General features: G+C 38.8%; 1 protein-coding gene across 1 annotated transcript in view; it reads right to left on the bottom strand.

The window, feature by feature from the left end:
* SLC16A10 (solute carrier family 16 member 10) overlaps window positions 1-26,852 on the bottom strand; it is a 94,743-nt gene that overhangs the window by 25,489 nt on the left and 42,402 nt on the right. The window contains exons 2-4 of the mRNA XM_018560271.1: window positions 3,386-3,530; window positions 1,235-1,637; window positions 198-341 (exon numbers count right to left, since the gene is read on the bottom strand). Of these exons, the coding sequence (XP_018415773.1) occupies window positions 198-341; window positions 1,235-1,637; window positions 3,386-3,530 (692 nt within the window). The remainder of the gene's footprint in view (window positions 1-197; window positions 342-1,234; window positions 1,638-3,385; window positions 3,531-26,852) is intronic.

The following is a 26,852-nucleotide window of genomic DNA, read 5'->3' on the forward strand; positions in this document are numbered from 1 at the left end:
ATTTAAAATGTGCCACTTCTTACCCTGCCACCTTATGCACAGGCAAGTGCTCTTATGGTAAATATGACCCTGATAACATTGCCTCAGCTATATCATGAGATGCTGAAAATGTATTTTAAATGGCCAATTTATTACTGTATGTATAATGTAAACATGCTACAGTGATTTACATAAAAAGGACAATTAAATCACAGTACCTGTAAGTATACTTTTTTGACCCCTGGAATATAATCTGCAACTCTGCCAAAAATCAGCCTTCCAACACCAGATGTAACTCCAATGCATAGTAAAAGAACCTCCTGGCTGACGTCTGGTCCCAGACGCTCTTCTACGTGTTTCATCTGTTGAATAAAACAAGAACAATGTGCAAATACTGCATACTATGGAACATAATACTTTATGCACTTATGTCATAACTGGCAAAATTGAGTTGAGAAATAAAAAAAGTTAAAACAAAACTCAACATAAACTTGAGTGGTATGTACTGTATAGTGGGAGAAGCGTCATATTCAATTCTACGAGAAATTAGTGCACAGGCGCGCAGCCCAGCACTAGATTTTTGCCGGTCAAGCTGCATAAGGAGGTAAGCACAAACTTGCTGGAAGGGGGTGTATGTATTGAGGGGGCTAGGCAACCTTTGCTTCAAATGTATACATGTACTTCCCTGGTAAAACATGGTGTGTCATAAACAATTGTTTTTTTTTGTCTAGAAAAAAAAGGTTTAATTTGTTTTCGGCATTTTTTTTAGCTTTGTGGTGTTGATCCTAGAGCCTAATTCAGCCATATCCTGTCTGCATACATGTGCGCCAGTGGCAGCTGTATGTCAAGGCAGGTTTCCTAATAGTGACATGGTAAAACATGCCTGCATATCGGGCATAGGCCCAGACATTTATAGTCTCCACCATAAGCACATGGGACAGGGTGACAGTGCAATTGGGAGATAGGTACAAAGTGCTGTCCCTTCATAACAGGAAGTGCCTGAATCAGGACGTTTATGGTAGAATTACATCCCCGTATGCACTGCTTCTATTCTGGGGATTTTTTGACCTGTACATGGGTAGATTATACATTAAGTGCTGTTACAACGATTTTAGCAGTAATATTATATGTTAACAAAAAAAGACCGGAAAGAAAATTATTAGATAGGAAATAAACATATCAAAGTATATAACAGAGAAAACAAGGAACATAAGGTAAGTATGTTCAAAGCATAAATGTAAAATTGACAGCTTACCAAGTGAACGTAAGGCACAAAGTAGCCAAAAAGTGCAGCTGGAATTCCAAATGCCCATATACAGTAGCTCTTCGATTTAAAGATGGAGAAATTGAAGACCTTTAAGCCTTTGCTGCTCTTCCTAGGTATAAGGGGCTTGTAGGTGAATCCAGCCAGAAAGAGAACAAACAAGAGAATGCACAAGACACGTAGGGTGTTGTCAAGTTTGATCTTATCAAGTAAAAAGCGCAGCAAAAAGGGCAACGACACAGTAAACAGGCTGCTGCCTGCAGTTACAATGCCATTGACCAGTCCTAGACGTTTCTTGAAATAATGTCCCAAGATAACAAGAGATGGTTGGTAAGCAAAAGAACAGCCGCAGGCAAATAATATACCGTAGGTAAAATAGAGAGGTTCAAGGCTCCTGTTGAACGAGAGGAAGAAAAATAATAATTTATGCATTAGAATTGGTTGCCTCACCACCAACACAAAAAATATGCCAACATGCACTGGAAAATGACAACAGGAGGAGTTGGTATCTGATTTCTTACTCTGAAGCAATACAGACATGATAGTTAAGGAGTCTTACTGTATATTTGCTGTCGCAGGACTTTACATTGGTAACAATTAGTTAAAACACAGTCTTAATTTTCACCCTTTTTGGTAAGAGTGTCGGCATATCTTTCATGCCAGTAAAAATATACCACAAGCAGTTAGATGTTAAGGGGTTAAGTGTTATCAACCCCAATAGAAACTGTATGGAATGCAGTGAAAAATTATCTGCTGGTCTCTGCTGTATGGGAATGCTGTGATGCGATGTAGAGCAGAGCTTCGTGAAAAATCTATTTCCATGATACAAATTAATGATTGCATGATAGCACAAAATGTATCATAATATTTCCTATCTGATAACTTTCTATATGGCCAAACTGAAAACAGTAACTGTCTGACATACTGCTCTTAATAAACAACTGTTACAGCACCAAAGACAACATGAAAATATTGAGTTGTTATGCATCTTAGATTGTAAGCTCTCACGAGCAGGGCCCTCTTTACCATCGTGTCTTGAACTGTATTTTAATGCCTTCCTTGTATTGTAAATCGCTGCGCAAATTGTTGGCGCTATATAAATCCTGTATAATAATAATTGTTTTTCTTAACAGACCTCCAGACAAAAGCAACATTGAAATACAAACATTATTCTTTTAAGTCCATAATGTAATTCTTGCATGCTGTATATGCAGGTAAACAAATATACATTGTTTCTCGGTTCATCTTCATAGCTCTCTGTGACACTTATCAACTCATTGGACAATGAATAAGCAGTATGAAGATCCTGACCCATCGCCTGATGAGCAGGATAGAGATGGGGAGGTGACCTAGAAAGCTCAAAAACTGAACAAAAAAGTAGATGTGCCATCTACCTGAGTGTATAGTAAGACCGGGGTGTGTGAATCACAACCTTGAGTGGACATTACAGATTTTCAAACCAACTGACAGATAAAACAGTTCACATATATGTATTTAGCTGTTTGTCTGGAGTTCTGCCTCAAAGCAGTTTCTGATGTGACTGTCACACATTTTCATACTTGCTCTTCAACATTATAATAGTAATCAATACAGATATTTGAAGTTTAGCCACTAGAGGGAGCTCTGTATTTAATTGCACTCACTGCTTTACAAGTGAACTGTTTTCAGTTGCTCGGCAGATTTATGGACTTGCATTTTGAGAAGTAAAGAACAACCGTTGTGTAGCATTAAAAAGCAAGAACACTGATGTTTTAGAACATCGATACATATTGATGAGGTCATTAACATCAAGTTGTTTGATTTTACAAAACTACATATGACATTTAAATAATAAAAAATAAACTTGTTTTCATAACACTTTTTTTATCTTCATGGCACATATTTTTGAGCACAGAAGTAATAGTGGGGCTATAGCAACATCTGTTTGTTATATCATGGCAATAAAAAAAGTTTATGTGATCCATCAAAGAAGTAAGGGGCCACATTATGTTAGCAAACTACCCACAACTTGCTCAGATCTTGGAACAGGTTAGTGGTAAGCCATTAACAAAAATTGCATTTACTTAATGCCAACTACAAAACTACCAAGGTTCTTGGAGAAAGGAATCTGCAAACCAGTTAAATAGATCATAATACACTTACTCAACAAAAGAACTGGAAAGAAGTCCAATTATACCAACAGCGGCTCCGACTACTGCTGTCTTCCGACATCCGAACCTATCCGTGAATATACTGACCACAGGGGAGCAGAAGAAGATCATTCCCATTGCCAAAGAGCTCACCCATGCTATGGGGACAAAAAAAGACCAACATTATTATTTATTTAAGACATTTAACACAGAAAAAACTCAAAGTGAAGCTGGAGGTTCATATATTTATGTTCAAAACAAAAAATATTAAAGAAAAAATATTTTACATATTTACACTTTCATCCAGAAGATGGAGCTTTGTGAAATGTCTTTATTTTTGGCAGCAGGTCTACAAAAAATGGACTGGATACTGAGGATTGACCTACAATTCTCTATTCCTCTATAACCAGCTGATAAAAATATTCAGACATAAAGCATAAAAATAGTGCTGGGCTTCCTTATTTTCTAGCATGTTTTTAAAACAGGATGTCATCAATGCATATGGTAATAAATGTTTGTTAAATTAATCTTTAATACAGTTAATTAAAAAGTTATATATAAAACAGATAAACTTGTAAACTTACAATAATAAATTAAAATGCCCCATTGTATTTTCCCTTTAAACTGATCCTGAACTCAGAAAGGGAAGATTTTCTATGTTCTGGGGAACTTCTAGAAATGGTAATTGTGCCTCAGTAATACCCTGAAAATGTTATCAAATGTCTTGAACTTCTCCTAAAAAATAGCAGTCCGGTTGCCGGTATGTGAGCCTCCTAGCTGTATATATGCAGTATAAAGTCATTTAAAGCACCGCTGCCTCCAACTTTTAGGCCTGGTGCAGACCTACGCAATCCGGGATCCCGCAGTCCTGCACAATGCAGGCCGCGATCGCCACGCGGCCCCATTGATTTCAATGGGGTGACATCCGTGCGGCAATCACAGAAAAAAGGTACATGTACCTTTTTTTTGCGATATACGACGTGCAGCTCTTTTAGCCACGATTGTGTTCAGAGGCACGGGTGGAAACCCCGCAATCCGCCCGGCGCGACTCGAGTGCCATTAGAAAATAATGGCACCCACAGCGCGATCGGTGCACTCGTAGGCGACTCTTGACCGCACTGCAATCCGCATGGAATCATGCACGATTGCCGCGCGGTGAGGTGTCCCCTAGGTTTGCACCGGCCCTGAGTCTCAGGTTATTGGAGTGATAGCTGGTAATATCACTTTCTACACCAAGATGGTCACCCCAAACAAAAACACATTGCGGAACAAAACATGGAAAGAACTGTCTCTCTTGGTAAAACACTGCTCTAAACTAAAAAACAAACAAACCTGTGGAGGGAAAAAGTTGGTTAATATACATAGCTTACCTCGGCAGGGGGATGACATCACCATCCTTCTAATTAAATAATAGGAATGTCGAGTTGCCCAAATCCCTTAAGATGATACTCCGGCACAGTGCAGGATCATCTTCTCATGAGATTTGGGGTACTCAGCATTTCCCAGAACGATGGCTATGTCACCCTCACATATGCGTTGTGGGCGAATGCAAGGAAAAGATCAACTAATATTTTTTTTCCCTTCACAAGTTTTTTTTCTCCAGTTTAGTGCAATCTTCTTTAGGACTGTAAAGCGTAAAATACTGCTACACTATTGACATTCATTCATGGCAAATCCTGCTAAAAAGCATTAAAGCTGCCTAATACAACAAAGTTCCTTTTTGCAAAGTGGAACAAAGAAATTGTCTGTCTTATTTTGACTAAGCAAATTCCATGTTACACTTCAAATCCTTATTTGGTTGCTACTGATCTTCAGCTTCAGTTTTCAAGCATCAACACCAAGCGCTACATTTTCACAGTTTGATGCTACACTTATTTTGCAGTATATATGCAGCTGCAAATATATTTATATGAGACCATAAAAAGAATCACATTAGATACTCCTAGAAACTCATGATACTTCCTTTAATAAAAAAAAGACAAAGGCACTGTTCAATTGAAGGTCATACATTTTTAGATATTGTCTGAGGCTCACATGCTGTTCATCTAAAGAAATTAGGAAGTTGTTAGGCAAAAAGGAAGCTGTTAGGCAATATTCCAGAATTATAAAGGAAGACCATTCAGTGATTCTGGTTTTTATGGTGAACTTAGGAATGGAGCAGCTTGTATCACAAGGCATTTTACTAGTTGGTTACGCATGTCTTCATATGCAATCTCTACACTTGAACGACGGTTAATGCATAAAAGGTTTTACACTGTACATTTCATGGTATGCACTGCAGTTATGAATTTCAGCAGAAATGACATGTTTCAGTCCTAAAAGGTGTGGCTACAGAAACCTATTCTGCACATTAAATCAAGATTACTGTATAATATAAAAAAAAAAAGATCATTCATTGCAAGTAAGTTTTCTTTTCTCAGAGCTCCTGTGCATTGGATCAGAATTAGATTTTTACATTGTATAAGCAACATATGCCACTGCACATAAATCCTTTTTATTCATACTTATTCAGACACATTAGCATGGAAAACACTTTGCAGCTTCTACCTCTGCCTTGAGATCTGGGGTACTATTATGTTGCCCCTTCAGTGTTCATAGCTGCCAGCAGTTTCAAAGGAAAACTTTACGGCTGAGTTGGTACATTTGTCCTTCACTGTACTGATGTGGAAAGTTACAAAATGGTATATACCCAATTATTTTATGTTAGTTAAGCAGAACCACAATTGTTTGCTGCACTGGATATTAGGGACCCTGTCTGTATATACAGACAGGGCTGTATACCTGCTTTATATGGTTCCTACATGCTAGATACAGGTCTCAGACTCCATATACAGATCTGCATTGCTATAAACATCTTAATACTATTGCATACAGTTTTCTGCCTCAGTATACGGCTATGTGCCTCTATACACAGTTTGATACTATTATATAAAGTGTTAAATCTCAAAAGAGTGCTTTGCAGTTGGGTCCTTCAACAGGTGAGCTCTGAAACGGAGCACATGTTTGGAATTTGTAACATACAGTATAAGGATAATTGCATTCATCTACTTGAAGCTTTCTCCCTTTCAGCTACAGATTGGGGCCTCAAGAGAAAATGATTGCAGAACCACTGCAGATAGTGTAGGTCGTGGTGCAGCTGGTCTGAGGTCTGTAGCAGGGGGCATAGAAGAAATAGAGAGGGCAAATTTGGCAAAAAATAAAAATCTTTAAAAGTAGTTATTCTTAACTCCCCTGTGAAAATTATGCCCATCCACCCTCACCACCACTAGGATTGCCAACCGTCCCGTATAATACGGAGATTCAGAGGTATGGCAGAAAGGAGCAGTAAAGTAGACACTGCAGGAGAGTAGAGCAGCCACTCTCCTCTCAGACAGCAACTGGATTTCTGTGCTCACAGCTCTTCTGGGAAAGCTTGGGTGCCTAAATGAAACCATGCATAAGGAGAAAGTGCAGGTCATGTGGAAGAAGGATGGTGAAAAGTAGCTGGAGAGTTGGCTACAAGAGACAAAAGTGGCAAATCACAGTAGAAGGTTTTTCTAGGGGTGCTCTGATTAGTTAAAGGATAAGAGGTGAGCACAGTACAATCAGGGGCCAATGACTGCCCCTGAAAGATTAACTACAGATATTTTGCCATCTAGGATAAATCTCATAAAAAATATTACTTTATATACTGTATATAGAGATAATAGCTGTTTTAAAATTGTCACTGGTCAAACTGGGAAAAGTATATTTTTTTCTCCCACGCAAGGAAAGCCATGGTTTCCCCCACCCCACAAGACATTGTGTGTATCACATAGTTGGTGGTGTCAAGTAACTGCTTCCCAAAGGCTGCAGGCAAACAATAACACAAAAAACAGTGCTGGGCAGTAAATCAATTGTTCAATACAAACCCATGTAAACAAACCCATGTCACACATATGCCTTAGCAGATCCCACCACTTTATTTGTTCACTTTGTGATGTCTGGAATAATTCTGGGATAAGAAAAAAAGGTATTTTCTATCATTTGTTTATGACATTTCTGTGTATGTGTGCATTTTTTAGATTTTACTATGCTGATAGTATATAACTACAAATACTAAATCAAGAGCTATCATTAGTGAGAATAATAATCTAATACAAAAGTCATCCATTTTACTGCACACGTAACCTTTAAGATTATTTTTTTTTTATTGGATTATTTGCATACTAAGAGTGTTGTATTGCTATGCTGGATTTTTGGTTTATTTATATTTGACAGGTAAAAACCAGTGTTAATGTTTATGGCAAATTTCAATTTAGTTATAGTCATAGTATTTTGACTAAAATGCCATTTTAGTTGTAGCCGTATTTTAGTCATCTGAATTGTTCTAGTTTTAGTCTAGTCTTATCGACTAAATCTCCAGTAGATTTAGTTGACTAAAATCTAATGGGTTTATTTAAAGTGGAATGCATTATTTAAGCAATTCTCTAGAATTTCCCAACTCACTATATATTCCACACATACCGGCGGCTTTTGGTGCTGGAGACTACCAGCAGAAGTTCTTCGGAAGCTTCACTGCATTTACAAGCTCTCTTTATATTGTGTCTTTTGATGGATGGACCTATCTTGGGCATGAGAATACTTCCTCCATTATCTTGTCAATAAAATCTCTTATGACTAGCTCCTGACTGGTTTTTCACTCTCCTCCACCATGGGACTATCTATTTCCCTGACCTGCCCCACTATTTGGCTTATGCATTTGATGATCTCGTATTGAGGGGATCACCTCCTTCTCCTGAAGAAGCGCCGTGTGGCGCGAAACGCGCTGAGAGCTTTGTGAACACCGCACAATCACCCATCTATATAGTTCCACTTGAGGTTATTGGCAATATTGCTGAAATTCCTAAATACAATTGTCCTTAATATATACTACATTATCCTTGTATTGATTGTGTTATAATCATGCCTAGAGATGCTATGATCATGCTTATTACAACCTCTGATGTGGAACTTGATGGGTATTAGGAGGTCTTCCTTATTTATATGTATTTTTGTTCTGTTTTAATATACTTGCATACTAATATTTTTAACCCTTTTTGTACAAATAAATAATATATTATATTATATACAATCCTTTTGTGTATTGGACTTGTCACTTGGTGCCCAAAAAAAACTCCAACTGTTCTTTCTCTTTTTATTATTACTATTTCCCCAGGGGTGGCACCACAACACCACAACTTACTTTGTTACTCTATTAACCTATTATTGTTTATGGTATTAGGATTTATACATGCAATACAGACACAGATTTAGCTGCTGTGATATAGAACGTATTCATTTTACTTAAAATGAAAAAACATTTTTTTATAAACAAACAAAAATATTGCACTTCTTTGAAGTAGTGCAATTATAAAATATATATTATTATTATTATTATACAGGATTTATATAGCGCCAACAGTTTGCGCAGCGCTTTACAATATAGGGCAGACATTACAATCACAATACAATTCAAGACAAGATGGTTAGGAGGGCCCTGCCCCTGGTAAACATTTTTTTTCTTCTTACAATGTATTGATTGCACATATTACCTGAAAATAAAAACTCCTTACATCTGCTCTTCTCTTTCTCCCTGACGTTGACATGTCTGTACAGTTTGTGCAGCTGGTGTCCCGCCGGGTAGATCAGTAGGTTATTATTAAATTCTGCATTTCTCCCTACTACACAAAGAGCTCAGGGAACCGGAAGTCCAAATGTAATAGTCTTTCCCATTTTCATCGCGTTTTTGTTCATTGACGAAAATTCGTAGAATTTTCTTCATAGTTTTAGTCCTATGAACTTAATTTTACTTAGTTTTTGTCACTAAAAACATGCAAATGATGAAAAAAAGACGAAAATTCTTTGTTGACGAAATTAACACTGGTAAAAACAAAACTAGTATGCAGGAAAAAAATAATCAATGAATGGATAAATAATTTTCTAGCTTAGAGATAAATAGAAACTATAAATATTGGCTTCTTATAATCACTGTTTTAAAATATTTACATTGGACATTTGAATGAACATATTTAGGTGTGTAATCAGGCAAGGCCACTAGATGTCACACTGACTGCAGAGCTGTACAATCATAAAGCACCAATGTGTGAAGCACAGTTTACTAATTCTTGTATGCTCACATGTTATGTGTAATGCGCCCAGATGAACTATGAATGGGTTAGGATCACAACTGCGGATATAGATTTTCAAGGTGTGTGTGGAACGCGGCAGTCAGTCTTGAATCCCAGGTTTCACTCTCAATCAATGACGGAGAGTTTGGGATTCGCGCATCATGTGCCGTATAAACTGAAATTAGATAAAAGGAGTAGCAGCGGAGGTATTTAAGGCATAACCCCGAGTCCCTTATACTAGAAACGTAAATTAATATGCAGAGCGTACTTGAAATAACGAATATTAGGGGAGCAAGGCGTTCCACTGTAATCCAGACTATTTGGTCCACTCAAACATTAACATCAGACATTGAATGGTTGTATGCAGCAAGTAAAAAGTCTATGCACAATAGAAGGAGTCTAATACCCCACAGCGCAGTCTCAGAAGTATACACAGTAGGAGCAAGTTATTTAATGGCAGGCGTTTTACATCAGATATCGGTATTCTCAAAAGCATATAGGTGCCATGTAGAGCAATACAATGGGAATCAGTTGTGGAATGAGTCAGAGTACTTGTGCTTTTGGTGTGTTGGTTTTCCAGATCCAGGGTTCCCCTTAAGGGAGGTAGTAGAGGTCCTTCCTAGGAGTGCTGGCTGTGGAGTCAGTAGAACTACAGGCTCCTGGCGTTAGTAGGGCAGCAACCCCAATAGTAGAACGCCATCTTCTCTTTGCAGCAGGTTTAAATAGCCTGCGGATTCGGACGTGACGTCACGCGGCCGTGGGGTACTTCCGTGTTCCAGCCTGGAGCGCATACTACCTCCCCTAATATGGGAGGCGGTCTGCGGCGAGTCACACGGCCGATGCGCTCCACGCTGGAACGCACTCTGGCCGCGGGCCGTAATCGGGGAACGTTACATTATGTGAGTTGTAGACTGCTAATAATACAAGTTTGTTTGTAAAAAGTAATGTGAGTTGGAAACTGCCATTAATACAGGCTCGCTTGTAGTGAGGTTTGTTTGTAGTGAACATATCTACTAAAATGGTAAAATGTAACCAAACTAGTTATTTATGTGAAATGTACATCCTAGGGCAGTGATGGCGAACCTTTTTGAACCCGAGTGCCCAAACTGCGACGCAAAACAAATGTATTTATCTCAAAGTGCCAGCGCTGAAAATAAGTTTGGTATTGCAGTTTGGGCGCTCGGGTTTAAGAAACGTTCAACATCACTGCCTAACGGCCTTGTACGGCTCTCACGGGGGACCTGAACGTCCTGGATCGCCTCTATAGTCGGGCCGGTCACAATCAGGCAGCGGCGGTGACCTCTAAACAGGCAGTTTAGACGGCTGCTTGCGGGGGCCTCCCGGGGTCCTAGCGAAGAGGAAGCAGCCGTTTATTGGCTGCCTACCTGTTTATTGGCTGCCGCTGACTAATTGTGACTGGCCCGGATCGCATACCAAGGCAATCCGGGTCAGTCGGACTTTTGTGGCCTGCACCTGGACTCGCGTGCCAGCAGAAAGGGCCTCGCGTGCCCTCCCTGGCACGCGCGCCATAGGTTTGCCACCACTGTCCTAGGGCACTGGTTATGGGCCACTGGTGTAAAATAAGTAATTTTTTTATTGTTGTTGATGAAGGTCACAACAGTTTTCTAGACACTCTAGAGAAGAACAGTTCTCTAGACACTGTTGAATACTGTGCTGTAAAGTGATGTATTGGTAACTGTATATTACAAAAGTAAAACAATATGCATTTTCTAAAGCAGTCTGCAGCAAAGTAAAAAGTGCTAGAAAGGTTCAAAATCCCCCGGTTTGATTTGGGAGGTAATGATAGATGGTCTAAAGTTCTACAGCCTGTTATTTGAGTACATGTCATCTGATTTTAATTTCCACTATGAGGAGTCTGTGCAGATGAAATCTGACATTTTGGGTAAGTTGGTTTTAGAAAAACTATACTATTTGACCCAATTGATCATCAGTAACTAGAACTATAGAGTTATGGGACACAGCATAAATAGCTCCGAGCATAAGATCAACTGAAGAATTTGTCTAACATATGGAAAACAGTCTGAAAGCATGCTTGACTGACTCCTTTATCCACTGGGTATGTGTCAAACACCATACCATGAATGTTGTGGTGAGCGTACCATTACACACTGAGCAGATCTCAAAGTCACCTATTAGATGTCCAATTTATGCCCTGGTTTAGTAGATATATTTAATGTAGCATACCTAACCTATATCTCCTTTAAAATGTCAAAAGTCTAAATTGCACAGCATTAGGCAGGGCAATTTGTATGCACTTTTGCATAAATTTTATTAAATAAACAGGAAAAAGATGAATTAAAAAACCATAATGATGCTCCAAAATAAAAACAACTGTTATTTGAAAGTATAATGATTTTCCTAAAAATTGTCAATTATCTATTTGCATGTGCTAGTGGCGAAGCAGATTCCACACAGACGTCATAGCAGTTCCATTAACCATACCTCTGTATGATTCTTAATGATGGTCTGCAGAGAATCATTTTCTGTCATGTTGGAAAATCAGCTTATTTAGTATTTTTCAGTTGTCATGCAAGTTTAGTTGTTTGAAACTTTGTCATACTGGACAAAAAAATGATCCCCTCTAAGGCCTGCCAAACCATCATCTTTGGAGACCAGGTAAAAGTAACCTGGTCTGAGAGAAACATGCAGGCTGATATTTGTGACCCATGCTTCAGAAAATGCTAGGCACCTGGCTGCCCTTCCGACTCTTGTTCTTCAATACTTTGAGTCACTTATCCAGAACAAAAAGTATTGAAGACAGTGGGTAAGTATAACACCCAGGAAACTAATATTTTAGCAGAGATCACTAATGGCAGCCTCGATATCTATCATGACAGATTTTACCTAAACAACAGAAGTAAAAGAGACTTGTGATGGCATTATAAATAAATGTACAAAGAGCTATGTTGTCTTTTAGGAAAGTTAGAGTATGAACTGGGTGAACTTTGGTGTACCAAGAATACTTGAATACTTTCGGCACACCTAAAATATTTTCATAATATTATCTAGATGATTTTATATTCACAAATTTGTATTCTGTATTAGATATTTGTGTGTACGATGATTTATAATAACAACAAGGATAATATCATAACATTTTACATCTGGATTAAGGTTGACAGGGCTCCGACTCTGGAGCTTGGAGTTGGCTCCAATGTCTAGAGCAAAAGTGGACTTTTTAGATCAGCTTCGGAGCTGGAGCAGAGGTGTAATTAGCATGGAGCTGAGCTGTACAGCCTAGAGCTGACTCTCTGCCGCTGCCCTTTGCAGTGCTACATCACATGATTGTGATACATCATCCTACTATTTTACTATTTCAAAGACTAACTGATAAACTGTAATAGTATCTCAGATGAATGGCATACTACACAAGCCTAATTATTTGTTGGGTTTTACTGGACCCTTTTAGATGTTCCTGATGTCATATGACTGAATGGAGTGTGATGGTCATTCACAGTTGTGGCAAGACCATATGAACTGTTCTACTACATGTCAAGAATGATAACAGCTTCAGGGGTTATACGCTGAACTTTAATGAGCAGAGTATACTGTGAAGCAATGTGTCTCGTGTTTTAGGGATGGTATTGGTATGTTTCATCTTTTTCCTTAAGGCAAGCCGCTCTCCTCTTAAAATTCCTAACAATTTTTCTAGCTTATCCATAGCAGTGGGGGTATCATAAGACAATTGTACATAGGTGGGAATCACAGCTACTTTAAAGAGCCAATACCAGAATAAAAACACAGGATAAATTAGAAAAATCTCAGCAAGTAAACTAATTGTTTACTACAATACAGTTGCACACATTTGCAGAATGGCCTGCATATGTATATTGCTTTTTTGGCTAAATTTGTTTAAGGAATAAGCAAGATGATCTTGTAATGATAAAGCTGTCCTGAGCAAGATGTATTTATTACAACTAGAGAAATGTACAAAAACAACATACTTCTTTTCCAGCAACAACCTATTTGCCTCATGCTGAGCCTCTGACGCCCAGATGTCTTTGCAGGTCTTGTATCTTTCTTCCCTTTATCCTGCTGTACTCATTTAGCATTTGCATGTATGCCAGATGTAAGATCCTAGGTGCAGTGCCTCAGAAAATGAGAACTGGTTTAGGCTAAATGGAACAGTTGTCCTGCAACTTTTTTTAACTTTATAATGTATTTCATTTTCATTGATGTGTATTATTCAGTGAAATGTAATAAACGATGACAAACATCTCCCCAGCTTTACCTCATTTAAAATGACTAGTGGAAAAAAGGATTTTAGTAATTTTAAACTAAGGCTGCCCTGTCTGAAATTGGCCAGATTGCGTGACTATAATGTTAAATCTACAGGTACCTTAACCCCTGCAGGACCACCATACGTATATAGACGGCACTGCTTATACTAAAATCATGTCTGCTGCAGTCCCCTCCCCTCCGACGGAAGCTTTTTGCCTGACATTTCTCTGGCTTGGGAAGAAGCTGATGAAGCACAATCAGTGACTCTTCTTTCAGAAAATATATCATTGCTTTGGGGGTTTTATGCTGTTTTCTAGCCAAAAATTCAGATTTCATCATGTGTGTGCAAAAATTGAGACATTGCTCCGAATGGGAAGTGGTTAAAGCCCAACTCCCCCTTATATAAATGCCTCCAGTTCATTATTCCTAATTCTTTGCCTTAATTCTCTAGCTTTAGATTTCCAGATGATTTAAATATACCCCAGTTATCTATATACCATTTCCTTGATCTACTATTACCGCGTCTGCCTAATGGCTTTACTTTATCAATTTTCTTGGCACTCCTCTCTTTTTCCATATATGCACTGTTCATCCCAATCTATTAATCTTTATGTACACTACATTTCTGCATTTGTTGTTATTGGCAATAGTCCACACCTACATACAGCTCATTTATCTTCTTCAGCACCTTCCATTCCCATACTTCAAGCATTTTCTATCTGTGTTAAAGGGTAAGTCCACCCCTTACCAGTAATATTTTACCTGTAAGTCAGTCTGGGGAGCTGAATTATTCCTTCCCACCTGGGGAGGTTTTTAATGTTCCCACTACACTTTTTGTGTTCCAACACTGTCCCATTTACTATAATATAAAATAAATAATAACAGAGGGAGTGGAAGCTCCTCATAATGGACGCAAATACATAATCACAACTTACCAACATTGAAACATAAAGTGTCAGGTGCATATATTATATACCGGAAATTGAAATATGACTGACCCATGGTCTAAGTATAAATTTGCTTCTACTTATATATTTTTTTTCTGCCTGCTTACTTTTATTTCTTGTAGATGGCAGTCAGATATGCAGGTATGATCCAAGTGACCTCAGAGCAGCAATTCTTCTGGGGCCTGCAAAGTGTTCCTATTTACTTCCAAAGCCAGCTTTGCTGACGTAGAAAATGTATGTCAATGGAGAAGAGGAGATGCGGGATGTGAGCAGTGCAGACAGGCACTTTCATCTCCACTTATTTCAGAGGAAAGCAATAGTGATCAGGACAGATTTTCCAATTTAAGCAGTCTCTGAAAAAGGCCAGGTTGAGCAAATGTTATCTCTTTTCTATCTTATCTATGCTGTCAGCATGTCAGTCCAAGACATGCCAGCAAATTCAACTCATCTAAATCCACACAAAAATAACCTACCAATATGTACTACACTAGATGGCATGATGAAAAATAAGGATTGGAGTTTTGCTTTAACCTCTTGCCGTCCGCCCGTAGTAGAAAAACGGACGGACGGCACTGCTGCATCTGCGATTAAAAAGGCATTCAGGTACCTTAACTAATAACAAAAATATAACTTGTCTGTGTATCACTCAGCTGTAGATCCTCAAATTATCTCTAAATTGGTGCTGTCACTGTCCTTCCTTCTAGAGGGTGGCTACTTTTATTCCCCATGGTTCCTGTGTGTGATGTAAATTAGTCATCGCTCCAAGCTCGCTCCCATGATGGATTACAATCTCACGTTTAGTTTACTAATTTGCATTCATGTAATAGTCTATCACGGGAGCGAGCTTGGAGCGGTGGCTACTGTACAACACACACATCGAGCATGGGGAACTAAAGCAGCCAGCCTCCAGAAAGAAGGACAGTGCCTGCACCAATTCAGAGATGATTTGAGGATCTACAGCTGAGTGATACACAAATAAGTTTAGTGTCACTTTAAATTATTAGTGTACTCCAAAGGTGAACTCTCCATACCATGGGTTCAGCTCACCTAGAGTTCTGTGTATTCCCACCCACCATTTTTTTTACCCACTCTTTCCAATGCATTCTCCATCATATAAACACTAAAGTCAGGCCTCTCTCCAATCTTTAACTGTTTGCACTTAGATATGTACCTGCATATGGCTAGAATGAGAAATTCACTTTTTTTTGTTGCCATTTGTGACAACAAATTAAGCTGTAGCTAGTTATCCTCAGTTTTCATGACTTAGTACAGTTCAATACAGTATTCACCACAGAAACACTCTACACAAGGCCAGGTTGGGATCTAAGTTACATGCACCAAAAATCCAACTGCAAGATCACAGATCTGTAAGGCTATACAGTTCAAAGCACCTTGAATAAAATAAGTATAAGCAATCTCCAGGTAATACAAAATTAAAGTTTTTACTGTTTCACACTGTAGGGCTTACATAATCTTGTAAACATATTTAAAGTGGAAATAAAGACTTGTAATGAAACATTACTGGCATACAGCCTTTTACTATTAATCCTGTAGTCTGTTCTGCAAAGAAAGTTCCTTCTCTGAATGTCAGCAATGTTTCTTCTGAATGTACACTGGGCTGCGCATTCTGCAGTTCAGTGTACATTTTCGTCATGCCTTGGTGCCAGGATGAATTAATTATTATGTGCATGACTTAGGGCAACGGACCTGGAAGAAGACTTGGCGAAGAAGTCAGCAATGGGAAAGGAGCCACAAGCGATATTACAGTCATTGCATACTTGCACATTATGGCAAAAGTCCTGGGCAGCAGCATCAGGCTTTAGTTCCCCTTTAAGATTAAGATTTAGAACATGAAAATCAGTAACTTCAGAAAACTGTACCATAAAAATAGAGTAACAGTTGTCTTTAACTTTTGGCACTCATGGCTGCCAGCTGAACAATCCACTTGCTGTTGCATAATCAAAGTTTTCAACAGTTTATCACACAGACTTGAAGGGCTGCTCATCCAAGGCTCTGGGGCTTCCACCACAAACATAAAAAACAAAAGGGAACAGAGCACCACCTCCGTGTGTAAAATCGTTTATTAAAATAAATAAAACAAGGGATAAATGTACTCACAAGCAAATGTTTTCATCACGCTTTAACAACAAACAAGAGGCCACACTGTCTGTTAACCCAACATGGTATTGCGCTTCAGGTGATTCTGATGAAGGGGGCTTGCCCCTGAAACGTATCAATCTTGGCTGACTGCAGCCGGTGGATGGTGATGTGACCGGAGGCAGCCGTGGTACATAGTTGGAGCCTTGTTGGGTTAACAGACAGTGTGGCCTCTTGTTTCTTGTTAAAGCGTGATGAAAACGTTTGGTTGTGAGTACATTTATACCTTGTTTTATTTATCTTATTAAACGATTTTACAGACGGAGGTGGCGCTCTGTGCACTTTTGTTTTATAAAAATATAGTTGTCAATGAAAAGAGACTTGAGACATTTGGATGCAAAGCACAATTAATTTTATGTCCATCTATGTGGTTCCAGAGCAGATTTGTTGTCTATTCCAACGTTTCTTTATCTACAAACATATTCTATACAGTAAGTTAAAGGAAACCTCTGGTGAGAGAAATATGTAGGAGAAAATTGTTCACCTTTCCCTGAAAATGCTTGGTCTCTATATGTTATGCTGATTCAATGGCTTCAATAGTTTGTCACTCAATTAACAGGAACAAATATGCAGATCAGGGCTTCTAGTTCCCAGAAAGCTTAAGGTCAGTAACTCAGAAAACACTGTATCCATTGGATGGGCATGACGACCAAGCAACCAGTATATTCAGAAGGAGTTCATCATGCTCAGTGAAACAATAATAAGACATCCTCCATAGATCTTTTAAACCGTTTTTTGTAAGCTCTCCTAAAACAAAGTAATAAAAGTGTTACAAGTACTATATGTGTACATACAAAGACAGATGGCTCATGCCATCAGTAAACAAAAGGTTATGCTGATAATGACAATTCTAGCAACAAGCATGTTCTTTTAGTTAATTGTGAAGCAAAATCCAAGAACATTACTGTCCATCAACCTATTAAGGACACTGTAAAAATTGTATTGCTTATTAATCTAAGTTTTTAGGTGCATTTTCCTAATGGCATACCATCATGCCATAATTATTAACTTTGAAAAATGCACATTGTAGGCAAATCCTGGGTGACCTTTGATAGCTTATAAAACTTGTAAACACAGCATAGAGTACACCTTGATAACCAACCATAGAAAACTGTACAATCTCCTGCACAAGACAAGGAAGACAAGGCTGGAAGAAATCAGGATATTACCTGTGAATGTGTACCAAATGCACTTTGTACTTGGTTCAGCACAAAATAAACCCAGGAGCTTACTTGGCTCTTATTTCTTATAAACAGCCAAGATCATCAAATTAGATAACCAGAAAAATGAGGGATAAAACAAATCATGAGATTCTGGAGGAGCTTATATACATAATTTAATTTCCTTTTAAAAAAAAAATTCAATGAAGTTTTACTCTAGTCATGAAACTGCACAGCCTCCATTCCCTCCATTTACCCATAGTGAGGGGGCATGTATGCATAGCAGGCGGGCAGGCAGTATATGACATCACACACAGCAGAGAAGTAAATTTCCTGTCTGTGTGTGCTGCAGTTTCGACAGTGAGGCTCCCGCAGGAAGCCGCTGCAATCAACACAACACGGCTGGACAGGGGGCACAGCGGCTAAAATGAAAACGAGAGATACTGGCACACCAAGCATTGGCGTGGTGTCCTATATCTCTTAGCAACAATCCGAGGGACACCAACACAGCAGGGCTGGGCGGGGAGCGTAGTGCCAACTACAGGAGATACAGGCATACCATGTCCTGAATCTCCTACCGGTAGTAGCAATCCCAGGGACACAAACTGACTACGCCAGCACGGATCTGCTTCTGTGCTTGTTGTGGTCATATGAGAACGGGAACCATGTAGCAGGTATTTCAGAGCAAATAAAGAGCTCTAGAAAAAAAAAAAAAAGACTGGATTTACAAAAAAAAAATGAAAGTACATACACAAATATGTGATATGAATTTTTGAGGTAACATGAACTTTAAGAAGTAGTAGACCATAACAACCTCTTCTACCTGATTTTTGAAGGTTACCTGATATATTAAATAACTTAAATATCCACAGTATTTCAAAGTTCACTGCAAGGTTTCTTTCTTGGAAATATCCACTGCATGTGAAAAGCTCTACTGACATGTAAAGCTTTACACTTCATAGTAACTTGATATAACAAAGTACTGACAAATTTTTCCAAACCATCAAATAAAAGCATACAGTCCCTCCTACATAGTTCATATGAAATATTTGTCTGTCATACTCGCTTCTGCCATTCTCTACCTAATGGAATAAATGCAACTCTTGTCACGTTAAAAAAATTGTATCTGGAGATGTATGTGTGCAATTCCTTGTCTACATGAAAGGTCCTCTTATGTTGAAGCCCCCCCACTGCTTGAATAAAGAAGAAATGCTCAGTGAAACAATAATAAAAGATATAATTTGAAGTAAAATATACTCACCTTACACCCAGCTTCCGGAAGCTTGCTATGGGTGTCCCTGATGTCACTTGGGTCAGTTACCCCTCAGGTAGTGACTTGGGGATCCCAAAATTGATAATATAACACAGGTACGCATTCTCACAGGAGGTTGGACCCTCAGCATTCATAGGATCCTTCAAGAAGGCCCACTGATGCCGCCTTTGCATAGGCAAGTTGCTGAAACTTATGATGTAAGGTATTTTTTTACATTTTTCATCTAATGTTTTGTTTTTGTTTTTATTGCCCTTTCACTAAGCATATTTTATTGAAGGTGGGGGTTGTGACAATGTATGCTCTAAGCCTTTGGTATCAAGTATATCTGAGTCATATTCATGTAGTTATTTTCTACAGATTTATGTTTATGTGTTTTCTTGTTAGTCATCTTAGTAGTAGTAGACACTGACTTTCATTATTAGTATGATCTGTAATGTCATTGTCAAGTAGTTACTTTTCTTATAGAAAACTAAAATCTTTGCTTTACATATATAGAGATATATGAATGTAAAAAAGCAGTTACATTTATTGTGCTGATAATAAAATTCAATATACTGAATCAAAGAGAACTTCAGCCAAATGTGAGTGTGTGTTTCCACTGCAAAGATTTCTAATTATTTGCTATTCCAGTGATTATACTGGGCATGAGGAAAAACTTCACGATTGGGTACCAAGACAGCATGGCAAAGGTTGTAACTCTTTCCTTCTCACCACTGGAGTTTTCCTATTTTCGGTTCTGTGACCAAGAAGTAAAAAGACATTTCCCCAAAGGAAACACAAGCAACAATGAACACCAGAAGTTCCACTTATTTATTTATTAACCAGTTGACATCCAGGGTGTTAAACCCCCTTCCCATCCAGGCCATTTTTCAGTATTCAGCGCTGCGGTACTTTGACTGACATTTATTCCGTCATGCAGATGTATTTATTTCTTTTTTATTCATTTAATATAGTATATGCAAAACAGGGAAACAACAATCAACCAGTTGACAAAATCACTCAGTCCACATGAAGACCAGGGGTACAGGCAAGTTACAAGTACAAGTTACACAACAACAACCTCCCCTCCTCTCTTCTCCACAACAACACAAACGCCCCACCTCCCAACACAAAAGAGCTGCATGTTGCTGCATCTCCAAGATATAAAATAACAAAAATGTCATATTTGACGTACTTGAAGTATAAAACATCTCATGCATGAGCATGGCCTCCTGATAGGATAAACAAATGAAGGGTCAAGTACCAGTCCAACTCAGGAACATCCCATTCACACCCAGTTTAGCCACATTGCATACTATACAGTAGTCAGGAGACAGGGAAACTATCTAAGCAATCATCAAGAAGTAGAAAGCACAGAATCTACCCATCAACCCCAGACTTTATAAAACCTCTTAGGACACACCTTCCACACATAAACCTCTCTGTATAAGTGAAGTGAAGAGATTACCAAACTCATCCAGCTTTCCAGAGTGAGTGGATCCTGTCGCTTTCAATTCAGAACAATCAATGTCCTAGCATAGAACAAAAGAATACTCCGTAGTGTACAAGAGGCATTTGTAGCCACAATTCGGGCTGTACCTCAAGGGTAGAAACTTGCATGATGAACCAAGAAACCTCCATCCAAACGTGCTAAATTCAATGGCAGTCTCAGAATGTATGTTTAATGTCTGCAGGCGAGAGTGGGCACCGCCAACAAGTAGAGGCACTATCCTGGAAAATGTTAGCAGGAGTGCAATATATCCTCTGTAAGAGTTTATATTGTATCCACCTATGCCTAGCAGAGACTAGAGCTGGAATATCAACCACACATCTCAAGCAGGATTGTGCATCAGGGAACAATACATGGTGCAGAACATCTCCCTGCAACAATTCAAGCAGAGACACACTGAGAACACAGCCTGGAGTCTGGAGATAGAGAAATAAAGTTTTGCAATTTAAGTTTCACCTTTTCACCGATTCATCAAAACTCAGCAGGGAATTACCGACCACTATATCCCCTAACGTTTTAATCACTTTCAAAGCTGAAATATGACGATCTGGAGGACTATTAAAGTGCAGAAGATTAGGGTACCTCCATAAGGGAGTACTAGGTAAGTAAACTGAAGGGGATACAAAACAACAGGAGTTCTACTTTAAATAAAAGTGCACCTAATCTTTTTTAATATAGTTGCTCTCCTATGTGGCATGATGTCCTTGCTTCTAGGTAATTGTAAATGTAATCATAATTATGATAGGACATTTTTGATTTAACAGAATATTTTAAATAATAAATCAAACGAAAATGGCATAGCAAAAAATTATGGGACTCTTAACCTAATATTTTGTTGCACATCCTTTAGATGCAATCACTGTAAACAAGGAATACCTGCAGCTATCGTTGAGACTTCTGCACCTGCCAACAGGTTGTTTAGCCAACTCTTATGGGGCAAACAGCTCCAGCTGTCTCAAATTTGAAGGGTGCCTTCTCCAGACTGCATGTTTCAGCTATAAACTTTGATAAGTTTCAGATCAGGGCACTTCAGAATAGCTCCATGTTTTGTTCTTAGCCATTAGTTGGTGCTTTTATCTGTGTGCTTTGGTTAATTTTCCTTTCAGAGGACCCAGAACCTGCGACTGAGACAGAGCTTTCTGTCACAGAGCAATATGTTTAGCTTCCGGAAATCCTTGATAAAGCATTTCTCTGCACCTCAGTTGCTATGTTTTCGTGCCTAGTTGAGTCGCTTAGCCTTGTTTCCACGTAGGAGTTATGGCTTTTTGGCTGCAAGGGCGCAGAAAAATTGCAGCAGGTATTCTGGACTGACGAGTATAATGTAAAATATATGGCTCTAGCAGGAGGCAATTTGTTAGCCAAAGGGCTGGAGAGCGTACAATGAGTGTCTGCAGGCAACCGTGAAGCATGGTGGAGGTTCCTTGCAAGTCTGGGGCTGCATTTCTGCAAATGGAGTTGGAGATTTGGTTAGGATCAATGATGTCCTCAATGCTGAGAAATACAAGCAGATAGTTATTCATCATGTCCTACCATCAGGGAGGCGTGTGATTGACCCCAAATGTATTCTGCAGCAGGACAATGACCCCAAACATACAGCCAATGTCTTTAAGAACTAACTTCAACGTAAAGAAGAACAAGGAGTCCTGGAAGTGATGGTTTTGCCCCCACAGAGCCCTGATCTCAACATAATTGAGTCTGTCTGGGATTACATGAAGACACAGAAGAATTTGAGGCAGCCAACATTTTGTGAAATAAATATATACAACAAATTCTTTACTATCAACTTTCTGTACAATGTCCAGCCTATACAACCACTTTACATATGGTAAGATGTGAAAATATATTAACCTACTTTAAGCCCAAATGTAGAAAACCCAGTGGACACATCACTGGGATGATTTCACCTTTAACCTCTTGCCGTCCGCCCGTAGTAGAAAAACGAACATTTTGGAACAATGTGGAGAGGGTAGAAAGAGTAAGAGACTAAGTATACTGAGTGTGAATACATTGCCATGGCAGTGAATTAGAAGAGTTCCCATTTTTGATAAGTAATGTACCTCACACAGCCTCCCACTGTAATTGTGCGCAGCAGCGTGTTCCGTGTTCAGTGCACTAGTGGGGAGTTGAAGAAAAGGTGAGCCAGCTGTTTCTTTTTAATGTTTCAGATAGCAGAGATAGCTGAACAAACAGCTGGACTCCAGTCACCAATTATACCAGTTGAGAACATTTAAAAGGTAGGCATTAGTGGCTACCTGCTGCCTATATCAAATATTAACTGCCTATTATGGAAACATGAAAGCAGAATCTTCCTGCTGAGTTAGGCATCTTCGGTGCTTTGGTAAGTCACCCGTGAGTGTTTGAAGCCATAAATTACAACAGTAAATTAGAAAGAACTAATACAATTGCACAATGTAAATTTTACTTCCTACCACTGTCCTTCACTGAACTGGACTCGTTAAATAACCTCTGTCACATCATAATTCTGCTTGAAAAGCAGCCTTTGTTTGTTAAACATTTCTTATCAATGTCAACAAAGCTATACGACTACTGGGCAAATTAATAAACACAGTAAAGAAAGGCTGGACACTTAATCATACTCGATACATGCCTGTTATATTAAGGTGAAAGGTAACTTCTGTAAGCAATGAGAGAAAAAGGAACTGTACCATCCTTTGAAGTTGACAGAAGCAAGATAAAAGCAACATAAACCATCCTATTTATTCAGTAAAGGGTTCTAAATAGATTACTGAAGAGGATAGAGACAGCTGAAATGTATCTGTATTTAATGTATGGCCATGTTCTTCAGCATCTCCTGCCAGATGTGCATGATTGCACACACTCTGTATGGAATGCATCATTATACAGAAAAAATCACTGTCTTGGCACAAAGGATTCTAAAACATATTAAAGAAAAATTGCTTGACTTTCAACGGCTTCGTCAGATTATGTTACAAATAGCACAGGGCTCAAAATTTTAAGTCCTGAGATACTAGCCAGGCCTTAAACAGTTACTTGCCACCAGTTGCCCCACCTAACCCCTACCCTGCCCCGGCCTTAACTCCGCCCCAAGCACACCCTCTTCAATTATTTTATGAAATGACACTGTTAAATGTTTTATGCACAATAAAGTTACAAAAATAAATATTAACAACAACTTTAACAATTTTAACATAAAGCAATGTAAACATTGCTGCCCCATACCCCCTCACCTGCTTGCCTTTTTGCAGGGAGGAGGGGAGCAGGCGTGATCCCTGGTGATTGGTAAGGTCTGCTGCAGACCTTACTAATCCATCCTTTCGCCCAGCGCTCAGTGAAGAGCGCCGGCCAAAAGGAATAGAGCCAGCACAGCCAGGAGCAACTGCTCCCGCAAGTCAGGTACGCAGTCCGTGACTGCATGCCTGACTGAATTTCCACTCGCCCTCACTTTTTTCCCACTCACCAAATGCGAGCAGGTGAGTGGAAATTTTGAGCAATAGCATTATATTGATTCTTACTGAACAATAATGCCACAAACTGAACTTATAGCCTGTTACCTGTCACATCCAAGATTATCTTCAAAATGCTGGAGGCCACAAATGAGAAATTCATGGAAGCATTGCCAGTTTCAGACCAGAGTAAACCTGTGAAGCATCATAATGAATGCCCTGTCCAGATCAAGCATTGATTCTAGTAGTTGGGCAAAGGCAACTTTAGCACTGGATGTGAGTTTCAGCAGTGACCGATTATAGGTTTCCTTTAGTAATACGTAAGTAATCTATCTAAGTGCAGGAGACATAGCAGGTCCCCAGTAGGTACAATGACCTCATCAAAATCTGCAGGTTTTGGAGGCTCCTACTGGAACACATACCTGAATGTGATAGCAACCATTGCACCTTCTATTCTCACATCTCTTCTTTGTTTGTTCTTATGTTTGATTTACTATGTAAACTTTCAAAACTTTGTTTAATTGCATATAGTTATGATAGTTGTACATTGTTTTGTATTTTGCAGAGATTTTAAGATAACTTAGGTCTTGGGCACGCTAACATCAGGCTGACTGGGAACAGACAAGCAACAAAGGAAAGAGTGTCATGTGGTACATTTCATGGTCTCCTGTCCTGCCTTCATTTCAGCCTGACATCAGTGGGGACGTTTGCCATAGTCTTTTCCCTATTTTGTGCCAACAGCTTAACAAGTTGAGACAAGTTTTGACACATGTGAACCTTCTAGCTATGTGTTAAGTACATTGCATTAGCTATAATGCCCTCACTGAAGCTGGTCATACACTATTAGATTTCGGAACGAATGTTAATAAGAAAGATCTTTCTTTACCACCCGATAATGCCATCAGACACTTGGCAAATGTCGATTGAAATTTCATTTGATTTTAAAATTCGATTTTAGAATAAATAGCGTTTCCCGAACAAAAACCACATTCACTGTCAGAATTTCGTTAATTCGAGAAAATTTTTCCATCATGCCCCTTCGACTTTTTTCGTCACTACAGTCAACATCGATTGTTGATTTGACCGCACCAACTAATGGAAAGTCAAATGAAAGATCTTTCATATGAAAAATCTAAGCAGTGCATGGCCAGTTTCATCCACCTGACAAGTTTCATATTTTCCATACTTTACCGAGTCTTTACTGTGCAGCCTGCACAATCCCACTCCTCCTGTCCATATGCACCACAATATAAATTCCTAAGACTAAACTGAGACTGAAGATTTTTTTCAAGAAGCCATGCAGCGTTGAACAGTCTGCACAGTAAAAACATGGCAGAGCAGGTTAAAGTGACAGTAACCTCAGGAGTTTAATCTTAAAAATACATTCAAGTACCTTAACTGTTAACAAAATGTATCTTATTTGTGTATCACTCAGCTGTAGATCCTCAAATCATCTCTGAATTAATGATGACACTGTCCTTCCTTCTGTGGGGTTGTTACTTTTGTTCCCCATGGCCCCTGTGTGTGACAGTAAACACCTGAGCTTTCTGTCACTTTAAGGTATGAGACTTTTTAGGGGGAATGAGGGAGAGCATTGGAGCCCAATAAATGTAACTCCACTAAAAGTAAAATTACATTTCAGCTGTAATATTATGCACAGTCCTATTTTTTGTCAAACAGATTCCACCAAAAAGCCTGATACTTTAGTGTTAGAATAACATCTCATAATAGAAAGAAAGAATACAAAGGTTAACACAAAAATGACTGTGATATCATTGCTTTTTTATTGTCCAGCTAAAACATCTAGTACAAAGTACATATCTCATAAAATCTTGATTATCTGCTTGTGAATGATAGTATGCTTGATCAAATGAAACCAGAAGGTAAGGTCTTTCTCCTGGCTTTTCTTTCTTGGCTTTCAAATAATATGATGCCTGGGCCAAGTTTTAAAAAGTAAAGGAAAGTTAAATTATAGGAAAAACAATCAGGAAAATCCTTGAGTGATACAAGTCATTAAATGTTTATCTACGTGCTTGCCAATAAAATGTATAAATTACGTGATATCTGAATGAAATGTAGCACAGCTTTGAAAATGCTACATGAAATACAGGTGCTCGGAACTAACTGCTGTTTGCTTTGTAACATAATCAAGATTGTGTGTGTACGAAGAGCCACTGCCAATCATGATCATAGCTGTGTTCCACCCACTTCTCCACCAATCCACTTACTTTTTCTAAACCCACACTGTGGGATACTTTGTCAATATACCAGATGTGAGTGAGTACTAAAAACAGTTGAAACCTCTAACTGTCAGTGTTTACCTAATTTACAAAGAAGAAAGAGAAAAAAAAAAAACAGAATAAAAGCAAAACAGATGAGACCCGAAGCTGATAATGTAACACTTACAACTGATTTATCAAAAAGCAACTATTTTATTTTTTTATTACACCCAAATAACAAAAACTAAAAATCGCATAGCCACACTTGCATATAAGCTGCTTTGATAATAATCCATGTTGTCTTCACTGTCTTTTTATCAGCCGGACTGTACTCAGTTGTGGGTAAGGGAGGAAAATATTTTTCTGTTCTGGAAAGGGGGGGGCTGGTAGTCTGTAAGGGGAGGGGAAAGGAGGGGCACTGGTACTCTATGGAGGCAAAG

The sequence above is a fragment of the Nanorana parkeri genome, unplaced genomic scaffold (assembly GCF_000935625.1).
Source record: "Nanorana parkeri isolate BGI_ZX_2015 unplaced genomic scaffold, ASM93562v1 scaffold445, whole genome shotgun sequence".
Classification (NCBI taxonomy): domain Eukaryota; kingdom Metazoa; phylum Chordata; class Amphibia; order Anura; family Dicroglossidae; genus Nanorana; species Nanorana parkeri.